The sequence below is a fragment of the Enhydra lutris genome, unplaced genomic scaffold (assembly GCF_002288905.1).
Source record: "Enhydra lutris kenyoni isolate GAN:26980312 unplaced genomic scaffold, ASM228890v2 scaffoldscaffold41, whole genome shotgun sequence".
Lineage (NCBI taxonomy): Eukaryota > Metazoa > Chordata > Mammalia > Carnivora > Mustelidae > Enhydra > Enhydra lutris.
The window spans coordinates 6,589,827-6,614,204 of record NW_019154125.1 but is presented as its reverse complement, the minus strand read 5'-3'; the positions used below and the strand labels follow the sequence as shown (position 1 = coordinate 6,614,204).

The 24,378-nt window shown below is 38.6% G+C and overlaps 1 protein-coding gene across 1 annotated transcript in view; it reads right to left on the bottom strand.

The window, feature by feature from the left end:
- Window positions 1–3,836: 3,836 nt before the first annotated feature.
- Window positions 3,837–24,378, bottom strand: part of LOC111155430 (carbonic anhydrase 8) — an 85,539-nt gene continuing 64,997 nt past the window's right edge. Inside the window, exons 8-9 of the mRNA XM_022515585.1 lie at window positions 23,251–23,420; window positions 3,837–4,789 (exon numbers count right to left, since the gene is read on the bottom strand). Of these exons, the coding sequence (XP_022371293.1) occupies window positions 23,286–23,420 (135 nt within the window). The 3' untranslated portion in view covers window positions 3,837–4,789; window positions 23,251–23,285. The remainder of the gene's footprint in view (window positions 4,790–23,250; window positions 23,421–24,378) is intronic.

Here is a 24,378-nt window from a genome sequence, read left to right as displayed (position 1 = left end):
AGATACATTATAGTAGAATGGTTAGGAGAGTCAGGTAACAAGAAAAGCAGGAAAAAAAAAAAAAAGAAGAATTTGGTAACAGCAACATAAAAATCACTTGTCATGTAGAAGGAAACCCCACTAAGTTTAATGGCTGACACCTCATGAGAAACAACATAAATAGTGGAGGCCAAAAGGCAGTGAGATATCATGCTCAAAGTGCTAAAAGAAAAAAAACTGCCAATCGAGAATCTTACTTATAACAAACTTTCACACAGAAAGGTAAAATAAATGTATTCCCACATAAACAAAAAGAATTTGTTGCTAGTAGACTTGCCTTACATGAAATCCTTCAGCCTGAAACCAAGTGACCCCAGACAATAGTATGAATCCATACCAAAAACCAAGAGCACTGGTAAAAGTAATTATATAATTATAAAAGACAGTGTAAGTGCATCTTTCTTCCATCTCTTACTTAAGAAGCAACTGTATAAAGCAGTGTCATATAGTTGTACTATTAGCCTTAGAACATGTAGAAATGTAATGTATTTGACAATAATAACATATATGAAGCAGGTGAAAACAAAGTAAGAGAATGGAGTAAGAAAATTACACAGACAACAATGTGAATCTACAGGGCCAAATTAAAAGAACCAGAAATGATAAATAAGAAGACTAACATAAGGAATCCTATAAAAAAGAAATTCTACTTGTCCTTCCTTTGCTTAGCTTCTTTAATAGACAATTCTATAAAGTAATGATTATAACAATATATTGTTGGGTTCATAGGACTTATATATATACATATGATATATAAAACAGTAACAAAAAAGGAAAAAGAATGAATAGAGAAATATAAGGGTAATATTTCTGATCTCACTGTAACCAAGTTAGTATAAATCTGAAGTAGATTCTGATGAATTACATGTATATGGTAAGCTCTCTGGGGCACCTCAGTGGCTCAGTTGGTTAAGCATCTGAGTCTTGGTTTTGACTCAGGTCATATCTCAGGGTCGTGGGATCAAGCTCCATATCAGGCTCCAAGTTCGGCAGAGAGTCTGCTTGAGATTCTTGCCCTCCCTCTTCCTCTGCCCCTCCCCCTGCTCATACTCTCTAATATATAAACACATAAACTTAAACACACACACACACACGGTAAGCTCTAGAGCAGCCACTAAGAAAATAAAGTCCAAAGAAAGTAAAAGAAAAAAATCACTAAAGCTATTGAAGTATAAATATTCACTTAATGCAAAAGAAAACAATAAAGGAAAGATAGAAGAACAACATCAAAGACATGAGACATGTAGGAAACAAAAAGTGGTAGGTATAAATCCAGCTATATCAACAATAACATTAAATGTGAATGGTTAAAAAAATGCAATCAAAAGAGAGATTGTCAGTCTGGATGAAAAAACAAGATCCCACTTTGTATACAGGAGACATACTTTAGATTCAAAAATACAAATACACTAAAAGTGAAAGAATGGAAAAGATAGATTAAGCAAATAGCAACCATAAGAAAGTGGCAATAGCTTTACTAATAACTAACAAGTTACTTTTTAAGCAAAAAATGTTTCTAGAGATAAAGGGCATTTTTTTAATAATAAAAGAACTCCTTCAGAAAAATATGGAAATTTTATATATATATCTAACAATAAAGACCAAAATCCTTAAAGAAAAAGCTGACAGAAAAGAAAGGAAAAATAGATAATTCAATAATAATAGTTGGAGCCATCAATATCCAATTTTCAATAATAGAAATAGGAAGATAAACAAAATAGAATACTTGAACAACATCATAAACCAACCAGACCTAACAGGCATCTACAGAACACATCAACAACAGCAGATTACACATTCTTCTCAAGTGCACACAGAACAGTCATGAGAACAAGCCATATGCTAGGCCATTAAACAAGCCTCAACAGATTTAAAAGGATTGAAAACATGCAGAGTTAGTCCTCTAATCATAATTGAGGAGAATTACAGATCAATAACAGAAATTTTGGAATTCAAAAATATGTGGGAATTAACCAACACACACCTAAATAACCATTAAGTCAAAGAAGAAATCACAAGGCAAATTAGAAAATATTTTGAGATAAAGAAAGCAAAAACATACCAAACAAAACTTACAAGATGCAGCAGAAACCAATGCTTAGAGAAAATTTCATAACTGTAAAGGGCTTTATTACAAAAAAATCTCAAACCAATAACCTAATCTTCTACCTTAACATACTAGAAAAATCACAAACCAAACCTAATGCAAGCAGAAAAAGAAATAATAAAGATTAGAGAAGAACTTAATGAAATAGAGAATAGAAACACGGTAGAGACAACCAACAAAACTAAATGCTGCTTCTTTGAAAGGAGCAACAATATTGGCAAGACTTCAACTGACCAACAACAACAAAAAATTATCTTAATTGACAAACCTTCTGAGGACAGTATTACTTTAGACACCATCAGGTACGTTAATTACCACGAATCAGAAACACTTTCAGATGTGTAAGCTATGTGAAAAAGCACCTCCGTTTGTTGCTTTTTTTTCCTGTTAGGCAAACAAATCCACCCTAAATTACATTTCAAGATGCATAAAATTTGTCATTTATCCCAAGTTAACTCCCCCACACCCCCTTCCACCCACCCCCTGACACACACACACACACACACACACATACACATTTGCTTGGGAGGCTCCTTCCTCAATTTCAGGGCCCACTGCATACCTTTCACTTTCCTTCCCCAGGACACCATCAAAGGGAAGGATAGATTTGAGATCAGTTATTTGTACTTGTGTTGATTTACAAATTACACTTTGAGATTCATTCTTACACAAGCATCACTCTCACACCTGCATTCATAGTCTGACCCTGAGGTACCGAAGTGTAGAAAGGAAGAAGGGGTTTCCTATATTAAAGACTACTAAGCCTCCACACACACAGCCCCAGCAATGGACACCACAAGCTGAATCAAGTAGTTCATGTCCATCTTCTCACTTAAGAAACCAGATGGTAAATTTGATTGCTTCAACTAAAAAACATTGAAGGGGGAAATATGGGCAAGTAGGTATTTCCCTAAAGGTCACTTGAATTGTTAATGTTTATTTTGTGTTTTGCAGGGACAGATGGTTGGAGACTACAAGAAGCAACAAAAGTCAAGTCCAAGACTTGACCTGCACCCTGCTTTCAGGGCCCGAACACAGGCTCTACTGAAAGATTGCCAGGTCACCTTTTGACCGGCTTCTCATCCATAAGAAAATGAGATCTTCAGAGGTCATCTTTAGATATCAGTTACAAATGAGGAGACACCTACGACCAATGTTCAGCGTGTGTGGCATGTTTTAGTCTAAGAGAGAGAAGTCTTTAAACAGGTTGCAGTTTTTGCAACCATGCTTTGCCATTTCTTCATTTTTGCATAGGAGAAACTAGAGAAAGGAAAGATCCAGGGCTTCTCTCCACTTCCCAGAGACTCTGCCCAATGCTGCCCTCCTGTGGCCCAGGGCTCAGGGAGGACCCCAAACCTTTGCAAGTCCCCGCTTTTCCTCACCCTGCTGCCATGGCCACCGCTCCTGCCGCTCCCTGCACAAGGCTCTACCAGCATCTTCCTTTGCTGTCATTTTTAAGGGATACTGGGTGTGATTTTTATTTGCATTTAATGCTTTCATTATTACAGCCTCTACACAACACATCTAAAACCTCACAACATATACATCTTTTACCTGTATGATTTCTGACTTAGACATTTTGCATCCCCAAATCCCTCCAAATTAGGACTATGAGCCCTGTAGTTTTACAACAATAATTGTAACAACAAATAACATTTATTAAGTACTTGCTTTGTGCCAGGCACACTACTAGTTTACACAAATTATCTCATTCTGTCACATCTAACTGCTTCTAAGCATATGCTTACATTTGCCAGTAGCACTTAAAATTAATTAAAATAAAGATATTATTGATTATCTTAGAAAGCAATGTCTCAATATACTAAAGTAAAATCCACAGAATAAAATATTTTAAGGTCTTACAAAATGTACAACACTAAATTATTATAGGATACTATTAAATTTATGTTTCTATCATTGAAAATAAAGCTATTTTCTGGTATGTAGTACCCACTTACTTTTTATCCTATTTTTATGCCTTTCTCAAACTCCTAGAAACCAGAGCTTCTAATATGTCAAATAAATCAATTAGATTCATACGTTCAATTTGATCCTTTGAGAAATACATAAAGTGATTCTGTTGTTGCATTAACTCCAAAATTGTTTTGCATAATAACCAGCATGACATTAATTGTGGCACGAGAGCTGAACAACATGAGATATGACCTTCACTAATCCTTCACATTCCATTTGCAAGCCGTATGCTGTTCCTGATCAAAACTCTTACTTATTATTAAGAATTACATTATTCTCCAAATGAGTGAATTTTCTCTGAGACAGGAAATGAAGGACCGCTAACACTGAGAGTGTATTTTTCCTGTCTTGGTATTAATATGTGATATATATTCATATTAATAACAACTCTGAAAACTAGTTTCATTTCTTCTACACATAAGCAAAAAACATATGTGCCAAAATCTGAATCCTAGCAGCAGTGGTACGGATATAGAATACTGGGGTTCTTTTGAATGTACAGCCACTTCTAGTATTTCATTAGAGCACATGTAGAGGCAGCTGTCACAGACGTCCATCAGAGCTGGGTTAGATGAAGACGAACAATGCAGGCTTTGAGGGTCAACCGTAGCTGCAGCTCAAAAGTTTCCGTTTCTCATCGAAGGGCACTATAGGATCGTTGTCTTCCTCCTGGAGGCAAAAAGAATGAATCAATTATGTCACTGACATCCCTCCACAGCAGACTGAAAAGTCTTTTTTTGCAGTCTCAGAAGAGATAGTGAAAACTCAAGATTACATAAGAAAATGTGGAAATTTCAAAACTATATTCACGGTCAAGTTTGTCGTCTCTGCAATTTTTGCATCAAGTCCACCATCATTTTATTTCTGTGGCAGAATCTACTAGCGCAAAAGTTCACAGAGGTATTTTCCACTGAAGGAAATGTTTGAAAGGCTGAACATTTCTGTACCATGTTTAGTAATAAAATTCAGCTTTATTATCATTAACTTCACGTATATTAATCACAGACGGTCACTGCTTGTGCAAAAAGACCACTTTCTTGCTAGCCCCCAAAGAGCTTTCCAATTCTATTAAGTAAATGGATAAATAATAAATACAAAATAATACATGAAAAGATAGTCTTTTTTGAAAGAGTGGATTTCCCATATAGGAAAACAACATCAGCTCAGATGTTCAATAACATCTAGTCATGTTGCCAGCGATGGGCGTGGCCAAAGCAACTTTCATGGGGTCGCTGCACATTAACTGGTCCACTCTTTTGGATAATAAAGACCTATTAAAATTCAGATGCATATGCTTTCTGACCTGAAATTATATTCCTAGAAGCTTATTATACAGATACAGCCATCCAATCATACAAAGATTTTGTGTCAGGATGTTCACTGCAGCAATTAAATAACTTCCTTCCTTAATAAAAAACACAATAGAGTACTTAAAAAATGTCCACATATGCTGTGTATGGATATATTACACATACACACATACACGTGTCTGTCCACGTATGCTATGTACACAGATATACACAATTTCTGGAACAATTTATTAGAAAGTATTTGTAATGTGGCGTATATTTTTCCAAACCACGTTTCAAAGAAAATAGTGAGTCCTAATCAAATCTTTAAGACCTCAGATAAAACTTCAAAGGTAAAATAGGACTTTGTGTACACACTTGATAATTACAACACAGCAAATTTTAAGTCGAAGCGACTCACATGGAACTGACAGTCAAAATTGTGAAGCCACAGCATTTCAGAGCTAAAAGGAGCCGAAAGGTCATGATAGGCACATTTCCTTCAAAAGAAAAATAACCTGGAGTCCCCCATTTCCCAAAATGTGTTCAAGTAAAACTTAGTTGGAAAAATGAATCCGTGTTCAAAAAAACTGTGGAAATTCTGGTTAAATTCAGTAACATATGGTGGTTCTATACAAAATCACCTCAGAGTCTCTAACGCACTAATGTGCCCTGTAAATCTCCAAAAGGAGGTTATTATATCCAGGATTCTCCAAATTGCTAGACATCAGCTCCTTACTTAACAAAACACCTTAATGTGTATCTTAATGGCTCTGCAGAACACATTTGGAAAAGGCGAATCTACAGGAATATATATTCCAAGTTTATCAAAGTAAAGAAATTTCAACTTAAGAATATATGAAGCCATTCTAAAACTTAAACTATCATGGTCCAAAATACCAATTAAACAAAGGATAGTTAATATGCAGTCTCCTCAATCATACAAACTCAGGTCTTAACACAAAGCGTTTTGATACTGAACGTTCACACATCGAGTGCAACAGATGCCCGTGTCCATCGGTGTCTCATTCATTTTGAAATTCTAAGGGTCCCATGTAAATTGTTCTCAACAGATGCTAAGTGAGTTCTAATCTACCAGAGCGTGGTCTCTTCCTGGTAAATTTAGGTACTCACTCTGCTAAAAATCCCCCTCCAGAAGAAACTAAAGATAGTAATGCCCCAGGCTTGTTGGGCTGCTTCTCCTCTACAAGGCACTGTGAGGACGATTTTTATGTTAGCCCCCCCAACCCCGGCCCAAAAAAATGGATGCTTCCTCTTGTTCACTGTAGACACCAAATTACCTGGGTAAATATTTCTATCAATCACAATCTGTGGTACAGATTTGAAACCAGGGAGGCCAAGGTTCGAGTTCCAGCTCTGCGATTTTAGGCAATCTACTCACCCCTTCTGAGCTTCAGATGATCGTGGATCCAGATAGAACCTTCATAATGTTGTGTGAGAATGTAGTATGACAACAGATGAAAGGTGAGGACAGTGAGTCCCAGGCACATAATCAAGCTATTAGTGAGGATTTCAGCTGATTCTACAGACATCTCACTAGCTGGAAATTGAACTACGTGATGGCCTATTATCTTTCACAGCATGAGTTCAAAATTTACTTTCCAGAATTTCAGAGAAAGTTTTCATGGAAGGAAATGATACTTGATCACCTTTGCACTGTATTCCCAAGGCCCAATGCAGTACCTGGCCCACAGCAAACACTCAAAGAAAATGTGTGTGTGTGTGTGTGTGTGTGTGTGTGTATACATAAAAAAGTGTACAAAATGACAGGAGCAACTTTATTTTTTTTAATTTTATTTAATTTTTTAAATTTGTATCAAAATTGCACATTTACATAAAGGGTTACATAGTTCTAGAATATTTCCTATGAAAACGAGCAGGTCCCTATCTCTTACGCCACCAATTTCCTCAACTCTTTTAACTGATTATTTTATTAACACCACAGAGCTAAATAGTGTGACTTTTATTACTCCTTTTCAATTTTAAGTATTGTCTCTTGACTTTTCCCATGGAAAATGAAGATGTGACCTTCCTTCCTCCTGTCAGACATCCCCCAACCCCAACATACACCACCCACATGTATATAAACTCTTCCCTCCCTCCATCCTTCCAATATGGTTATATAGTAATTTTGGCTGGATCAGTTTCTGTTCTATTATTTCTATCACTGTGATGATATAAATCTAATCCAGAGCTGATTTATGTGTATTCATGTATCATTTTTTTTTTCCTATACTTCTTTTCTCCCTCTGGAGTAACTGTAATTATCTTGGTTTTTCCCACCTTAGTTTTCTCTGTACGCAATCCAAAGCTACCTCCCAATCGTCTGACTCTCAAGAAGTTTAAGGCATACCATGCAATCTATTTCATCTTCCTGGAGAAAGTTCTAGAGCCTTCTCATTTGCTCACATCTGGACTCACTACCTCTATCTCTACAACCCCACTTCACAATTGTTTTGGGCATCTCCTTTGCTGGATCTCCTGTTACCCAAATGCTCCATCTGTTTTCTCCATTTTGGTGTCCCAAAAGCTCCATCTGTTTTCTGCATTTTGGTGAAGCATATCTTCTAGTAGCTTCTCAGGAAATAATCTTTAATGATCTTGATATTTAAAAAGGAATACTTTAAGCTTGACTGGCTAAAAAATTCTAGTGAGTTGTAATTTTCCCTCAGAATTCACACTTGACGTTTAGCTTCCAGTGTTGCTATTTATTGGTCTGATGTCCAAATTCCAGGTTCTTTCAATGTTTTTTTCTCCCTGTAATTCCTCCCTCAGTGTCTAGAAATTAGTGGCGCCTTGCTGTGGGTGCACTTTGATCAATATGCTGGAAATTCAATGGGTTCTTTAAAACTTTAAATGTATGTTCATGAGTCCTGAGAAAATGTTTAAATGATTTTGTTGCTGCTTCCTCTCTTCCATTTTCTCTGCTCTCTCTCTCGTTTTCCTATTATTTGGATAATGGACCACTGGCACTGGTTCTCCAATTTTCTTACTTATCTGCTATTTTTGTTCTACTTTCTAAGAAATTCCGTTCTGCCTTCTGATTCTCCTAGAGAAATTTCTGCCATCGTGTTTACGATTTCCAAAAGCTTTTTAGACTATTCCTTTTCTTCACAGCATCCAATTCCCATTTCGTGGTTGCAGTTTCTTCCCTGACCTCTCTAAAGACATGAATGATCACTTTTTTTTAACTTTTCCTCAGTATTTATTTCTTATATCTTGCCTTCTTCTATTTGTTTTGGGCTCTTCTGTATCATACACCTTTTTCAAATGTCCGTAACTGTTCATACCGCAGAATGGGAACAACCACTATAAAACAACAACAAAAACCGAGAGTGGAGGGGCGCCTGGGTGGCTCAGTGGGTTAAAGCCTCTGCCTTCAGCTCAGGTCATGATCCCAGGATCCTAGGACCGAGCCCCGCATGGGAGTTTCTGCTCAGTGGGGAGTCTGCTTCTCCCCCTGCGCCTCCTCCCTCCGCCTGCCTCTCTGCCTCCTTGTGATCTCTGTCAAATAAATAAATAAAAATCTTAAAAAAAAAAAAAAAAAAACAAGAGCGGAGACTCCAAGCACACAAGAGGGCACTTATTTATCTGTCCTGCTTTCACCACAGAATGTACCAGCTGCGCCATTTCGTTAAAGAAGTCCCTTGGGGCACTCAGGTTCTCCAGAAAGACCCTTCGAGCTCCCTGTCTAGAGAGTAGAGGCCTTCCTGCCAGTGTCCTGGAGGCCAAGGGGGGGAGGAAAGAACACAGGACATGAGGATATTATTTAATTATTCTATTTTTCAGTGAGGTATCCTGATACTCAATGGCACCTATGTCCCCTAATAAGGAGACTCTCTCTTCGTCAGCTTTCAATCACTACACATGATTTCAGCCTCCTCTCACTCCAGCTTCCAGAGATTATCTGCGGCCACCAATTCCTGAGCCTTTGAGAGACTGTCACGTAAACAGGCATGTTCCTCACATCTGCTAAGTCTGTTACCTCACAACCATCTGCTTCCAGCTTCCAAAATATTTTTGGTGCTGTCTCTTTTGTTTTCTCTTCCTAGTTGGTTTGTCTACTTAAAAAAATAACAAAAAAACACCTTTCCTGTTATTTTAATGCAATTTGTGGTAGAAACAAAATTAATTGCCTGTGTTCAATGGATTATCATTATTTGATTTAAAAAATTTATGTTTTATACATTTGGGTATTTTCTCAAGTTTCTACCATAACTGTATTACTTGATAATCAGAATATATATTTATTCAGAAAAACCATGTAAAGAAATGATACTTTCAATATACAAAGGCCATCAAACTGACTGGCTCCCCTTTGGGACTTCCTCCAAATACCCATCTATGTATGTATAAAAAATAAGAAAGATTAATTCTAAAAAAGAATGTTCTATTATACAATGATCACTGTTCATAACAAGACCCTGAAGTATGGCTATACCCTAAGAAGTCCTCTAAATCATCGGCTATTTCAGTATAATTGCAACAGATGCTATCTTTCACATGTGAGTATTCTTGAACTTTAAATTACCTTCTATGAAGAGACCCCAGGGAATGAGTGCAAATCAAATCACTACTGGGAGAATTTCCTGAAAAGCTATCAAAAATAAACAAGCACATAAAATTAAAAGAAATAATAATAAAATAATAAAAAGACACGCATGCACACGTACCCTACTTCTCAGAGGCCACTGCAGGTCCCAGGGCTGACCTAAGTGCTGGTCTCGCTCAGCTCACTGATAACCCATTAAAGTTTCCCTCCCTAAGTAAGATAATCCAGGGTATAATTTCCAAAATAAGAATCTTTTAAGAAATAGGGATGGGGTGCCTGGGTGGCTCAGTCAGTTAAGCACCTGCCTTCTGCTCAGGTCATGATCCCGGGGTCCTGGGATCCAACCTGGCAACAGGCTTCCTGCTCAGAGTGGAGTCTGCCCCTCCCTTTGCCTCTCTCTCTGCTAATGCTCTCTCTCTCTCTCTCTCAAATAAATAAAATCCAAAAAAAAAAAAAAAAAAAAAAAGAAGAAGAAGAGAAAGAAAGACAAAATAAACAAATAATTAAATAGGGATGTGATGGAAATGAGGATTCTCTCTTTCAGAATGGTCTCTTTGTCGTGTGTATTAGAAGAACACTCTCTTGGGGGAGTTTTCACAGGCTGCTTTAATTTGGAGTTAGCCATGTACCTGATTTACTCCCAACACTGGGCTGTAAGCCCCTTTGGGGAAAGTCCATGTATGTCTGATTATGTTTTTATTTTCACACAGTCCCTAAAATACCACCATACACAAAACAGAAGACTAAAAATAAATGTCCTTCCGTGACAAACAAGGATGCACAGCCACCTTTTTCCCCCCAACATACCCACTAATAACAACATCAGGTCACGAGAAAAGAAATAAAGAGAGAAAGGAGGATGATAAAGGAAGAGGTCAGGAGTGTCCAATGCATTTGAAGATTCAGAGAAAAGAGTGTGAGGAAAATGCTACTGTTTTTGGAAAGAGAAGTCAAAGCATATCAGAAATAAGAAAGGGGTGCCAGATTATTTAACATGATTCTAAAAGTACTATATGCTACAATAAACATTGACATTAGAAAGGAGAAGACTGTCATTATTTAAGTATGTGATCAAGGTCTGTTTAGAAAATTCAAAATAATCAGCTACAATATTACTGGAAACTATGTGAAAGGTCAGTTAAGAAAGCCAAGGACAGGGACACCTGGGTGGCTCAGTGGGTTAAGCCTCTGCCTTCGGCTCAGGTCATGATCTCAGGGTCCTGGGATCAAGACCCATATCGTGTTCTCTGCTCAGCGGGGAGCCTGCTCTCTCTCCCTGCCTCTCTGCCTAGTTGTGATCTCTCTCTCTCTCTCTCTGTCAAATAAGTAAACAAAATCTTTAATAAAAAAATAAAATAAAAATAAATTTTAAAAAAGAATGCCAAGGACAAACCTAAGCAATTATTTGTTCAGTGAAGAAACATTAACCCATAGAAAGATATAATGGAAAATGACACTAATCAAAACAGATGACAGCAGTAACAATAACCGTAAAAAAAGAAAAAGAAAACAATAATAGTAATAGCTCACATTTGTTGAATGCTAACTTCTGCTAAGTGCTGTGCTGTGCATTTTACCTTATTTAATTTCATCATCTCTAGAAAGTATTACTCCTAGTATCGTTACCTCATAGATGAGGACACTGAGGCTGATGGAGTATCACTGATTTGCCCAAGTTGCGGAACAGGTGGCGGTGCCATATTCCCCATCAAGCCACATCCAAGGCTGACTCTAGAGCCCAATGCACACCTTGTATTAGTCTAGTGATGAGAGAACCGTCCAATGAATAAAGAACATAAACACTTTTAACAAGCCCTGACCTATGCATTGTTCCTTAATAGAAAGATTCAATACCAATTCTCCTTAAATCCCTCCATATATTCAATGCAATCCAAGTAAAACGTTCTAGCAAGATTTTTTTTGCTTTTTCTTTTCTCAAACTCTTTTTCACACCCCCTCTTTCTTTCACTCTTTATTTCGACCATTCTGATAAAATGATGCTACAGCTTATCTGGAAGAATTAAGCATGGGAGAATAGCCAGGAAAATTCTGCAGAAGGGGCTAGGTGAGGGACCTTGTCCTACCAAACACTAAACCATACACATACACCACCAGGTTTGTGAGCAATGGTCATGAATAGGGAGTTTGGTGGACTAGGAGAGGGACTTCGGGGACAGAACCAAGCCATCCCGGGATTTAACATCGTAACGTGTTTTTATCCTTTTTAGTCAGACAGGCACAGATGAAAAATCTGAAAACAGTTAACGGTGGTGAAGGTGAGGGGAACTGTGCTTGGTGGACGCATAAATGGATAGGACTCCCAGGCCGAGCAATCTCCATACATATGCACTCTAATTCAAACTCTCCAACCCAGTAATCTCATTACCAAGAATTTTTTAAGGACACAGATGCATAAATCAACCACAGCATCACTAAGGATGGCAAAATTCTGTAAATAACCTGAATGTATAATAATAGAGGAACAGCGCAATAAAATTTTGGTACATACTTATGGTAACTTATTTAAAAGGTTATCATTTAGAAGTATGGCCTATTACCTACGCAATGGCATAAATAGATATATTGTCAAGCAGACAGAAAAAACAGCCTGCGGCACCTGCCTGTCTCAACTGGTAGAGCGTACAACTCTTAATCTCGGGGTTATGAGTTCAAGCCCCACACTGGATATAGAGCCTACATTAAAAAAAAAAAAAATTCCTCTGGGGCGCCTGGCTGGCTCAGTTAGTAGAACATGTTCCTCTTGATCTCAGGGTAAGTTCAAGCCCCACGCTGGGTGTAGAGATTACTTAAAAATAAAAAAAATAATAATAATAAAATCTTTAAAAAGAAAAGAAAAATAGCCTGAATATAATTCATGAGGAACACTGTATATCTACATATCCCACAGAAGATAAATGCATGAAGAGAGACCAAATGGACAAAAATAACAATAAAGCTAAGTATTCACTGAATACTTACACCGTGGACCAAAAACACGTTAAGCCCTTTACATTATCTCAGTGAATCTTCACAGTAACACTCTGAGGTACCTATGGACTTCTTCTAACTGATGACAAAAATAACTTAAGAGACATCAGCAACTTTTTCAGGATCACACAACTAATTAGTGGTGGAGTCAAAATGGAACGCGAGACCTCCCCACTGTGCTATGGGGTCTCCGTGTTCACCCCAGTCCTGGTGACGGCTGTCACTGACAGGAGGGTTTGAGAAATCCATTACTTCTTCTTTATTTTGTTCTATACTGTTTGAATTTTTTGTCCTGAACAAGCATCATATTTAGAGACATGGGAACAAAGAACAAAAAAAGAAAGAAATCAAAGGCAACTCTTGCCACAGCAATTTCAAGAGGCAGATGGGAGATAAACATATTTCAAGAAATCAAGGAGGAAAGAAGAAATGAGAAAGAGGTAGAAAGTATACCGAGTGATAAGAAAAAAATGGCAGAAACACTTTCTATAAAATATTCAATCAGTGGTACAAACATATGTACATACATAAAGGGACCCCATGAAAAACTGCTTTTTTAAACTCCTTCTGCCTTTATTCTTGTGAAGACCTACACCCCTGTCTTCCACATGCCTCACAGAACAGATTAGGTCTATCCCCCTTGCAGAGTTCAAGGAGTTAGTGGTTTCTCAGTAGATAACATCTTAGGAGTGACCAAGCACGGTCATGAACATTTTCCAAGACCACTGACTCACCAAAAGCCCTGGTTCCAGGGTGTATGTGATGTGTGGAGCACACCTGAACACTCATTTTTGTTCCTGGATGCCTGAGAAGACATGGGCACTGGACCACAATCCCCAGTAAAAACCCATGACCCCAAGCAACAATGAGATTCACTCTCCCTGTCCTTTCCAAGTCTCCCAGATGTTCCGTCCATATCTGCACTCGCTCTATGTCTTCAATAAAATTTGTTCTCACTTCCTCATGGCTGGAGGTTGCTTTCTATCCTGTACTAAGCCAAGGACTATGTTGGCTGGTCCTGCAGGACCCACTATGGGTTCTCCGGAACCCAGCCAGCCTGCATCATTTGCATAACCCTTATTATCATAACCCTGTATTGCAGCAATATGTTAGTGAGAACAGAAATATGCGTGTCCTTTTTTCCCAGAAGTCTCATTTCCGGGAAATTATCTAAAAGAGATAAGGAGCAAAGATATACAAGGATATACAAAGATACACAAAGATATACTCGTAACTTTCTACCCTTTGTTATTTGAAATGTGGTGTAGTGACAAGAGCTCCAGGTTTGCAGTTAAACCTACCTGGGTCTGAATCCTTGCTCTATACTTTACTAGCTGTGACCATGACCCAAGTTACTCAACCTCCTTCAGCCTCAGTTTATCTCTAAAACATAAATCAAAACACAGGCCTCACAGGATTGTTGTGGGGATTAAATGAGATAATATACAGCACCGTCTGAAATATAACAAACCACTCATTTCTTTTTCTTCCCACCACTCACTAATCTGTATAATTTAGAATGAATACATAAACTTTAATCAGAACTCTAAGATAAATCATACAGCTTGGTAATTTCTACATTATTCTGCATCAGAGTATCATAAAACATTAAACTTAGCTTTTAAGGTTGTTCAGTAGTAAACCTATGTTATGATACTTTGACACTTTCTCAATCTCAATTAGCAGCAAACCAATTAACAAAACTTTTATACACTACAGTGAGTCACATTTTTCTTCTTTCTTCCCTAATCCCTGGTGTGTTGTAAGGGTGATTGAGTATCTAATTACTTCTTAATTGAATGCACATAATATACATTTTTCACTAGTTCAAGCTTAATGCTTTTAGTCCAGAAATCAAAGTCAATGAAATTAAGTTGAATTGGGATTTGGGCAACTGTTATAATGAAAGAAGGTTTGTATTATGTCTAATTATAAGTAAATGTGGATTTTAGCATTATTTCCTATGGAAATATTTTAGGTACAGGAATGTGCCATAACTGACTAATTTAAATGATTAATAACATTGTTATTCTTATTCACAATCTTTATTCCTCATTACAGTGATTTTTATTGCTGGGACCCACTAAATATAATCATTCTTTAAAGAAAAGATACCATTAAAGAATCATTAGTTGTAGCAAAATCAGGACGATCATTCATATCAGTGACTAGATGAGTTTCTCTGCAGCATAAAGGTTATAGGAATTCTCACATGATGTCAACAGAAGAAAAAACATAAATTTGGAATATAATCAGTTAGAGTCATAAAAAAATATTTATGGAAAAACATAAAAACATTACTATCAAAATGGCATTCCAAATTCAGTTACTATTTTACAGAGATACTATTTCATGAGCGGGCTCCCCCTACTCTTTTTGCATTATACAGGAGTAACAAAAAAAGCCTGAAGTAGATATTCCCCAACAACAAAGGTTTGTTTGCTTGTCTATAGATACGGGGAGCAGCTATCTGAAATAATTGAGCTGAAGCCCTCCTCTGGCATATGACTAGATTAAGTAACTTCTTCAGGTCCAGTCAATGCCAAGTTTCCAAGATGTCCTAAAAAGATTTTCTGTAAACAAGCCCTAAAGACCTTGATGAGTTTCTAGCCACTAAAAGTACAACAATAATTCAGAAATTTTGAAGGGGGTTAAAGTAGTGCTATAATGGAAAACAGACCCATCCAAAACAATGTGGTTTTCCCAATTTAACAATTTATTTGGAGAACGTGTTATCTATCTAGTGGCCAATTTCTTGATCGGAGAAATCTCCACATCACCTAACAAATATATTAGATTCTGTCCCCAAGATACTGGGTATTGTCTAGATTATTTTAGCTTTGCATGTTATCAAAACAAGTTTTAACTGGAATGCTTGTTTAATTAAACCTGAAGTAGCCCCCAAAATAAAGCAAACCTACACACACACACGCACCTCTAAGACCTATATAGTTTAACAACTTTTTATGGCATATTTTTAGTAAAAATATTTTAAAATACATTCTCACCCTTTTGAGGGTCCTATCGATATCTATCTTTCTCTCACATGGTTTCTTCTCTAACTCACCCTTTTCCCTTCTTCAGGAAACGACTTTCATCCCTAACAAAGATGTCTGGGGTAATTTCCTCTTCACTGTCACACCGTAATGCTTTCCTCACCCTCATGCCATTTCATTTCCATGCTGAGATTTCAGATTCTCAGCATGGAATGCAATTTGCTATATATAATCATCAGGACCATAACTATTACATAACAATATGAAAATATTAAAAAGAGGACTTCCGTCATTTCATCATGCTTCCGTATTTCCTGGCTAACTGCTAACACCTAGCTACAGATCAGAAGCTCTAATGCAGATAGGTTTTCCAAAGCCCATTTCCAGAAGACTCTGTACCTTAAGAGTGACCATTTCAGTCAGGTGCCAGTAACGGTACCCTTCATTACGGATGGCGATAACCACCATTGACACCAAACTCCCAAGGGCAGGTCCTGCCAGTTAGTCACAGCACCCCTTCCCACTGTACTCAGAGGTGGATTCAGTCTTCTTTTCAACCACTCACAGCTGACACACAAGTCTGACCGCACCATGTCCTCCAAGTCTTTTATTTGTAGCAATCTTTCTTTAATAATCCTATGGGAAGGGGTGCTCTTGCGACAGTCCAGGTAAGAAATGGGGCTAACTTCACGGGGTATGATGTTGGGCATGGGGACATAGACACAGATTTCGGAGCTGTCAGAAGGCAAATCTGCAGAACTAGACGATAAATTGGAAATGGGTAGTGAGCTGAGGGAGAGAGGAGTCAAATATAACTCGGGTTTCTAAAAAAACTCTAAGAGAGCCAGCTCATAAATTCACTCTCGTACATACGGAGTTTAAGATGTCTTTGACACCTCCAAGAGAAGAGTCAGACAGACAGTTGGGCCTCCAGTACTAGAACGGACTAGAGAGACCTAGTCTGAGACTATAAATGCATGGGTCATGTGCAGCTGGTGCAAACAGAAACTGTAGGTTTGGAGAAGTCGCCTACAAAGACAGCATGCCTTCTCACAGGCTGAGCTGTGAGGACTCCAACAGGAAGTGGCCTCCTGAAAAGTCTGGGTGCAGAGCTTTTATACCTGCCCAGCTCCAGAATGACTGCTTTCCTAAGTCTCTGTAAACTTCATCAGGAGAAAAAAAAACTTGAGAGAATGGACAGCAAATAAATGAGGAAACCAAAATTAGTGCCTCCTTATGAATATGGTTTTCTTAATAATTAGTCTCGGAGTGGAAAAATGGAGCTAAAAATTGATCTGAGGAAATTACCAAAACAAACATCCATGATGCATAAGAGAACATGTTCAAAGGAGATCACCTGGTCTCAGTAATTTTCTTATGAAAAATATATGCTCTAGGTTTAAAATCTTGAAACCTACTATATTTAAGGGATCAGAATATATGAATGTTCAACATACAGGTTGGCCCATGACTGCAAAATGTTCTCTTTTCTTCTTCCCAAACACAATTTTCTTTGAATTCATGAGCTGTGGCGGGGGGGGGGGGGGGGGGGAAATCATTCTGCAATTTTTATCTACTACAAATCATTAAAATTTCTAAAACCTAAAAGGAAAAGGGATAAATATGGAAGTAGGGATTATTTTCCTTGTTGAGTAATCTTGAAGAAATGCCTATACAGCTTTGATGCTTTTCATTCTTGGGTTAATAACAATTTGTATATCACATAATCAAAACATAATAGACAGGTTGAGCACCCTTGATATTTTGGCCTTTTCCTGAAATCATTTTGAAATCCTTTAGAAAATCCATTCCATTTTCAAGAAATTCTATATGATACAGTAAATAGAAAACAGCTATATCCATCGAGTTTTCATTTCTCACCTTAATGCTGTGCATCAAGTTAAATTATTAGAGTGAGGAAAAGTCCAAGTTCTATTGACGGAAAATATGGCTTTGAGCGTTCCATTTGTTCAGAAAGGATAAAAGCTTTTCCCTACTTGGTCATTCAGAATTGACACTCTCCCTTTCCCCTTGTAGCCCCTCCTTTTCTAAAAAGCCTTATCCTTTTCTAAGGCTGTAATTTTTTATGTTATAAAAGAGAACAGATAAGAAACTGATGCTTGTGATAGCGTTATTAAAACTAAAAAGACAACATTATTAATTGCAAAAGTATACGGAGGGAAGAGTCCAGCACAGTCAAGGATGGCTTCAAAGACCCAGAAAGAAAAATGAGGGCAAGCTTGACAAAGGGATCATTCAGAGTCCTTTGGTTAATAACCCTCTTTTTTCTGCTTCCTTTATTTTTTCCCTTAATTTACTTGAAGGCATACTTAGACTTCTTCCCCCTTAAAGCGGGGAGAAGAAAGGAAAGTATTTAAAGAGACTTGTGGCATTGGTTTTATGGATAATAAATAATTATAACTAAGTATAGTTACTATACACATGTGCAGCTTAAATATATCTGAGTTACAGGGGAAACAGACAAGTCTTTGAACAGTCATTAAAGCTTTAAATAATGGGCTAAAACTTCACGAAACAAACAGGCAAGTAATCATCTCATCAGAACTAAGTACCAGTATTAAGATACCAAGAACAACAAATAAACTAGACTAAACTTTGGTCTTGTTTTTTGTTTGTTGTTATTAAGATTTGGTTCTCATACAGAAAATTCAATGGGTAAAGGATCATTTCATGGTCCCTGGCTCCCAGAAATCTGAACTAACACTGCAAACTAAGAATTTCCAGCACCTGGATGAGTTATGTGCTAGTTCTTTAAACAAGTATAAAAACCATGGTTCATACTTCTTAAATGGTAATATAAAAAGTCACAGATTATTCATGGAAATAATAAGTCTTGGCTTATCAAAGCCCTCCAGATGTCTAGACATGTCATGCAAAAAAAAAAAAAAAAGTCATTTTAAGTCCAAAAACTAAAGTTATTTTAGTAAGACATAGCTAAAATAAATCTGAATTATTTTAAACATTTTTTCAGAGAACCACCAGAAAAAATTTTTTTTTTCCTTTTCAGTTCCAAGAGCTTAAATGAAACATTCATGCATTAAATTCAAAGTCTGACTGTCAAATCATTTCACTTTAATAAAAATTTGAATTGCCTGCCTTAGGGCATTATTAAATATCAAATAAAAAGCACACATCCATAAGTCTGATTTCCCAATATAATTTTTATGTAGAACTATGACTAGATTTGTATTACACATTTCAAGATAAAAGGGTCAAAAAGGGTCAAAATGTATTCATAGAAGGATGAAGTCAGAACTGGAGTTGCCTTTGAAAGAATTCCTGCACCACTCCTAGGAATTTTGGGGAAAGTGACCCCTTTAAGTAATCTCAGTCACCACGATAAGGATACCAGTCCATCCTCCTTTTAAAAGAAATAGATCGTAATTAATTTAAAGCCTTAAAAAATTGTACATTATCTTCCTATCATATAAGGAATATGAAACATCTTAAATACACATAATGTCAGCAACATTTCAGTCTGTGTACACGTGTGGGGGGAGATAAAAGAGTCATGGTTATTGAGATATTTAGAGAAAAGCACCTCTGGTCTAGGGCTAGATATGGATCAAAAATTCAAGGTTATAATCTGATTTCATAAAATGTGTCATTTACAGTTACTGATATTCAGAGAGTACACTAAACCTAGACTGGGGAAATTAATAAATTCACATGCACCAAACCTCACTTCCCCTCCTGCCAGCCCACCTGTCCCTCCTCCTGGGGAAGCTGCTGGGAGCCCAACCACCCCCCTTCCCTCCGCTCCAGTCTCCCACCTTCCCCCCTCCTCTCGCCTCTCCTAGCTGCAGCCCCACTCTTCCTCAAATAATAAAGGCAAGTCACAACAATGCTAACCACCTCCGTCTCCCTTGCTATTACAGTCCAGAAATTGTCCCTTTTCATGAGAAAGACAGTTTCCACATTTGCTCAGGATTTCGTTGCCTTTCTTTTTTAGTAATCCCTACACCCAGGGTGAGGCTCAAACTCAAGATTCCCCAGATCAATAGTCTCATGTTCTTCCAACCAAGCCAGGGAGGTCCTCCAGACTTCGTCCCCTTTCAAGGCTTCAGAGACCTTCCTGCTAGGATGAGCCCCCCTGAGAAATGGCATCTTCATTGCCTCCCATCTACTGGCTCATTACCCCAGCATACAGACAAGTGCTAGTAGTTTTTTGTTTAAAAAGTGTCCCACAATCCTTTCACCCCCTCTGTTGCTGCAGCCTTCTGCTATCCTCCCACCCAGCTCGACAGCTGCCATGACACATTACCCCCCACTTCCCACTCAACTCAGGTCTGTGGCAACAAGCATTCCCTCCTCGTCATACCACCCTCACCTCCAGTTTGGGGACGCTCCCAGACCTCTGCCGCACAGTGGGTAAGAAAAGGGACTCTGCCAGCCAGGCTGCCTGGGTCCAATTTCCAGCTCTGCTGCTCAAAGACTGCATGATTTTGGCCCATGATCTAACTTCTCCATGCTTCTGTGAGCTTATCTATAAAGTCTCACATTAAATTTTGTGAACACTTAAATGAGACGGTCCTGCGCAGCATTAGAACATGAGACGTGTATATATAACCTCATGCCAATGCCTCAATGACTCCCATATTCAGTTCAGACCTCCTTTGTGATCTCCGCTTTTGAAATTCCAGCGAGTTACAGGAAGTGTCCACCACTGGGACTGACAGACACCTCTCATCCAAGGAGCTCCAACTCAACTCTTTAACTTTCCAAGAGTCTCCTCCGGCTTTCTTGTTGTCATTCAATGATGTCATTCATCCATGCGCAGTTTCTGAAGTCCCCAAACCCCAGAAGTTATCTTTGATGTTTCCGTCTCTCTCCATCATCACCTGATTTGTCAACTGAGTATCACTTTCAGTGTCTACTAAACACACTTTAACTTCTCCCCATCTCCGCTGCTCCTCGTCTAGCATCTGAGTTCTTTGTCTTTCCTCTTGGCTACCCAGCAGACTTCTAAAATATCTCCCTACAGGCGCCTGGGTGGCTTAGTGGGTTAAAGCTTCTGCCTTCAGCTCAGGTCATGATCCCAGGGTCCTGGGATCGAGCCCCACATCAGGCTCTCTGCTTAGCAGGGAGCCTGCTTCCCCCTCTCTCTCTCTGCCTGCCTCTCTGCCTACTTGTGATCTCTGTCAAATAAATAAATAAAATCATAAAAAAAATAAAATAAAATATCTCCCTACTCCTACCCCTGACCCCCCATCATCCAGTATGTTCATTCGGCAGTTTCTGTGATCTATTGGAAATGTACGTGGGGTACGTTTTCTACTCAGGCCACTCCCCTGAGTAGAAGTCTTCACAGGTTCTCAATGCATCAGCAGTAAAATAAAAATCCCTTAATGTGGCTGACAAGGCCTCCAAGATAAGAGCCCTGTCCCTTTGATTCCTACGCCCCAGACTCACAGGGCCTTCCTATGTACCTCAATGCATCAAATTCTTTTTTTTTTTTTTTTAAATGCAATCAAATTTTTACCTCCTCCACAGGAAGGAACTCCTCAGGGCCTTTGCAAAAGATACTCCCTCTACCTGAAATCTCCTCCTCTGTATTTGTTGTTGTTGTTCTCATTCATGGATTTATTACAAAGTGGAGTCATATGTTTTTTGAAATATTTATTTTTCCACCATCAGGCTCCTGACATGTGATTCTAAGTTTACTGGGAGCAGAGACCTCTGTTCTTTTGACCTCTGCATACCCAGAACCAATCATACAGTGACGATCTTTGATCAAATATAATTTGAATTCTTTAGTTCCTCCAACATAAGGCTTAGCTTAAAGCACTCTTGGGACATTCTTCCATGTTACCACATAGGATTTACTGAAAGTCCCTTCTCAGTCCCACCAGAGCAACTTTGCCTGGCTCTCACCATCTCCAAAATAGGAAGAGGATGAACCGTACCAGCTAAGTCAGAAACGGAGAGTCCGGGAATGACTGGCATGGGGCTAGCTGACAGACGCCGTGTGTAGCTCTAAAGAATCGCTAATTGGCCAACAGACATTCAAGACACAAAGTGTTATGTGTCCTCATGGAATCAGAGCAAAATGAACATGGCTCAACCCTTCAGTCTGACTGTAACCCAGAAAGTAAAAAAACACACAAACCGCTAAATGAAAGAAAGAATATGAATAAAGAAGTAAAATTTAAGGGAGGAGCAGAGAATTCATGATGAGAACAGGATTTGGGTTGAGCCTGCAGGGTAGCTCAGATTTCCACAGGCAATAGGAGCGGTGGGAAGGACTGTAGGAGCAAAGCACATTCCCATAAGAAAAAAGACAATCTGGTTGAACTATTGGGTATATATGGTATAGTAGTAACAGAGAGGCAAGAAAAATGGATTGGGGAACACATGGACAAAATGGTCACTTTTTAAAAGTCTAATGTCAGCTATCTAGCTCAAGACCCTGTTGACCTTCTTGAAACCAGGGATTTCTTCTATTCATCTGTGACTCGGTCTATACTGTTCTGCTCCCACAGTATGTGAGCTTATACTCACCAGGGTTCATTAAACCAAGTCCAAGCTCTGCCCTGCTCACCTACGTAACTTCCAGCAGATGCTCTCCTCTTGTGGGAAACAGTGGTTGGCCAGCCACATGCCCTGACCTATGTACACACTCTTGGGAAATTCACAAGGTAAAGAAATAATCCAGTATATAGTCGTCTACGTATATTTGATCTTTCCCATGTCTGTCATGTTTCATTTTGTTAGTTCTTTGGGGATAAGGTATACATATATTGAATCCAATATATGAAAATGCATAGATTATATTTCAGTCCATAAAGAAGCGTACCGTATTCATATACCTAAGAAGGGCTTCCTAATCTATCAAATAAAAGCACTTCCATAGGACGAGGGTTTTCATGCACACCAGATCTGCCCTCTCAGTCATCAGGAGGTAACTGCTACCATTTCAAGGGTGAAGCATAGGGAGCCCTAAAAAGGAATTTACCTCTTTACCTTGAATAAAGATGGACTGCTTCTCTGCCGTGGGGCTCCTTACCTGATGAAGGCCAGGATTAAACCAAAATGTGAATTAAAGGCTGCTCTGGTGGGAAAATGCAAGGACTGGATGTTCTTTTTCAACACTGCACGAAATTTTTAAAGCCGCCTGACTTGTGGTTAACAGGGATTGAGAATGCGTCCTCACTTTTATCAAAACGAAGTGCACACATACTGCTAAATTATCAGGATAGCCGTGAGGATGACTCTGGTTTACGGAACTGGAAGCCCCATTTTGCTTACTTAATCTGCACATACCCTGATGAAGACCGTCTTGTTCCTCTTCTCTTTGGCTACTGAAATGCAGCTCTAATGACTCTGTCACTAAGTGGCTGAGTGGGTCTAAAATTGTCTCCCAAAATCCCATCACAGCCTTCCACAAGCTCTGCCCCCTTCACGTGTGTCCTTAGCCTTCGAAATTCTTCGATCTGAAAATAGAAACGGAACAAAACAGATGGATTATTTACTAGATGCGGACGAGACTGGAGTTTCCTCAGTGACTTAAAATACACACAAATTATAACAGTTTGTACCAAAAAAAGCCAAAAATTATTCTTCAAGAAGAGTAAGACGGACTTAATTCTTCCAAACCTAAGACATTAGCCATCCCTGCTGCACGAGAAATGGAGGCAGCAGAAAGAGAGGTAGTAAGGTCTCCAGATACCCCCAGTAGTCACGGAAACCTGCTAGATTTGTTCAGGTCAAAATGCTATACCCCTCTCTCAAAAAGCTCTCATGCCTGTCTGTAACACAGTAAAGGGGAGGCAAACAAAGAGTAAGTGTTCCAAGCATAGCTTTAATTAATGAAATCTAGTATTACTGCATGCTAACACTGAATCGATTTCAGATTTATCAGATGGACATGCCTTTTATCACACAACCCTCTCTGCTGCCCTTCTAGCTTTTTGGAGAGCCCTGGTCCAGTGAAAACCTCCAACTTTCCAAAGAATGTAAGCCCAGCTTCCTCCCTTAGCCATACCAATTTTCACATTCATTTCCTTTCTCAGGTGGCCTCCTCAGATCCCATGGATTCTCATTACACGTTAAGAGATTCCCAGAGTCCCAAGGGTCAGTTTCTCCGGTCTAATAGGTCTGCGCCTCCTAAGAACCCATATCCTGCCAGGACCCTCTAAGCAGTTGCTGACCAACAAGCAAATGTGATGAACATTCGCCAGACTCATCCCCATCAGCCGATTTATCTACAGGTATCATCACCTGAGATTCCGTTTAAATGCCACAGAGTCACATGACACAGTTTTCATTCCTTTCATTAGCTGGGTCTGACAAGTCCAAGTCCACCCGCTTTTCCCCCAGCTCCAGTGCCAACTCTTCAGAAATTCCCATCAACCCGGTATCACCTCAGCCCTCCATGTATCACAGGATATG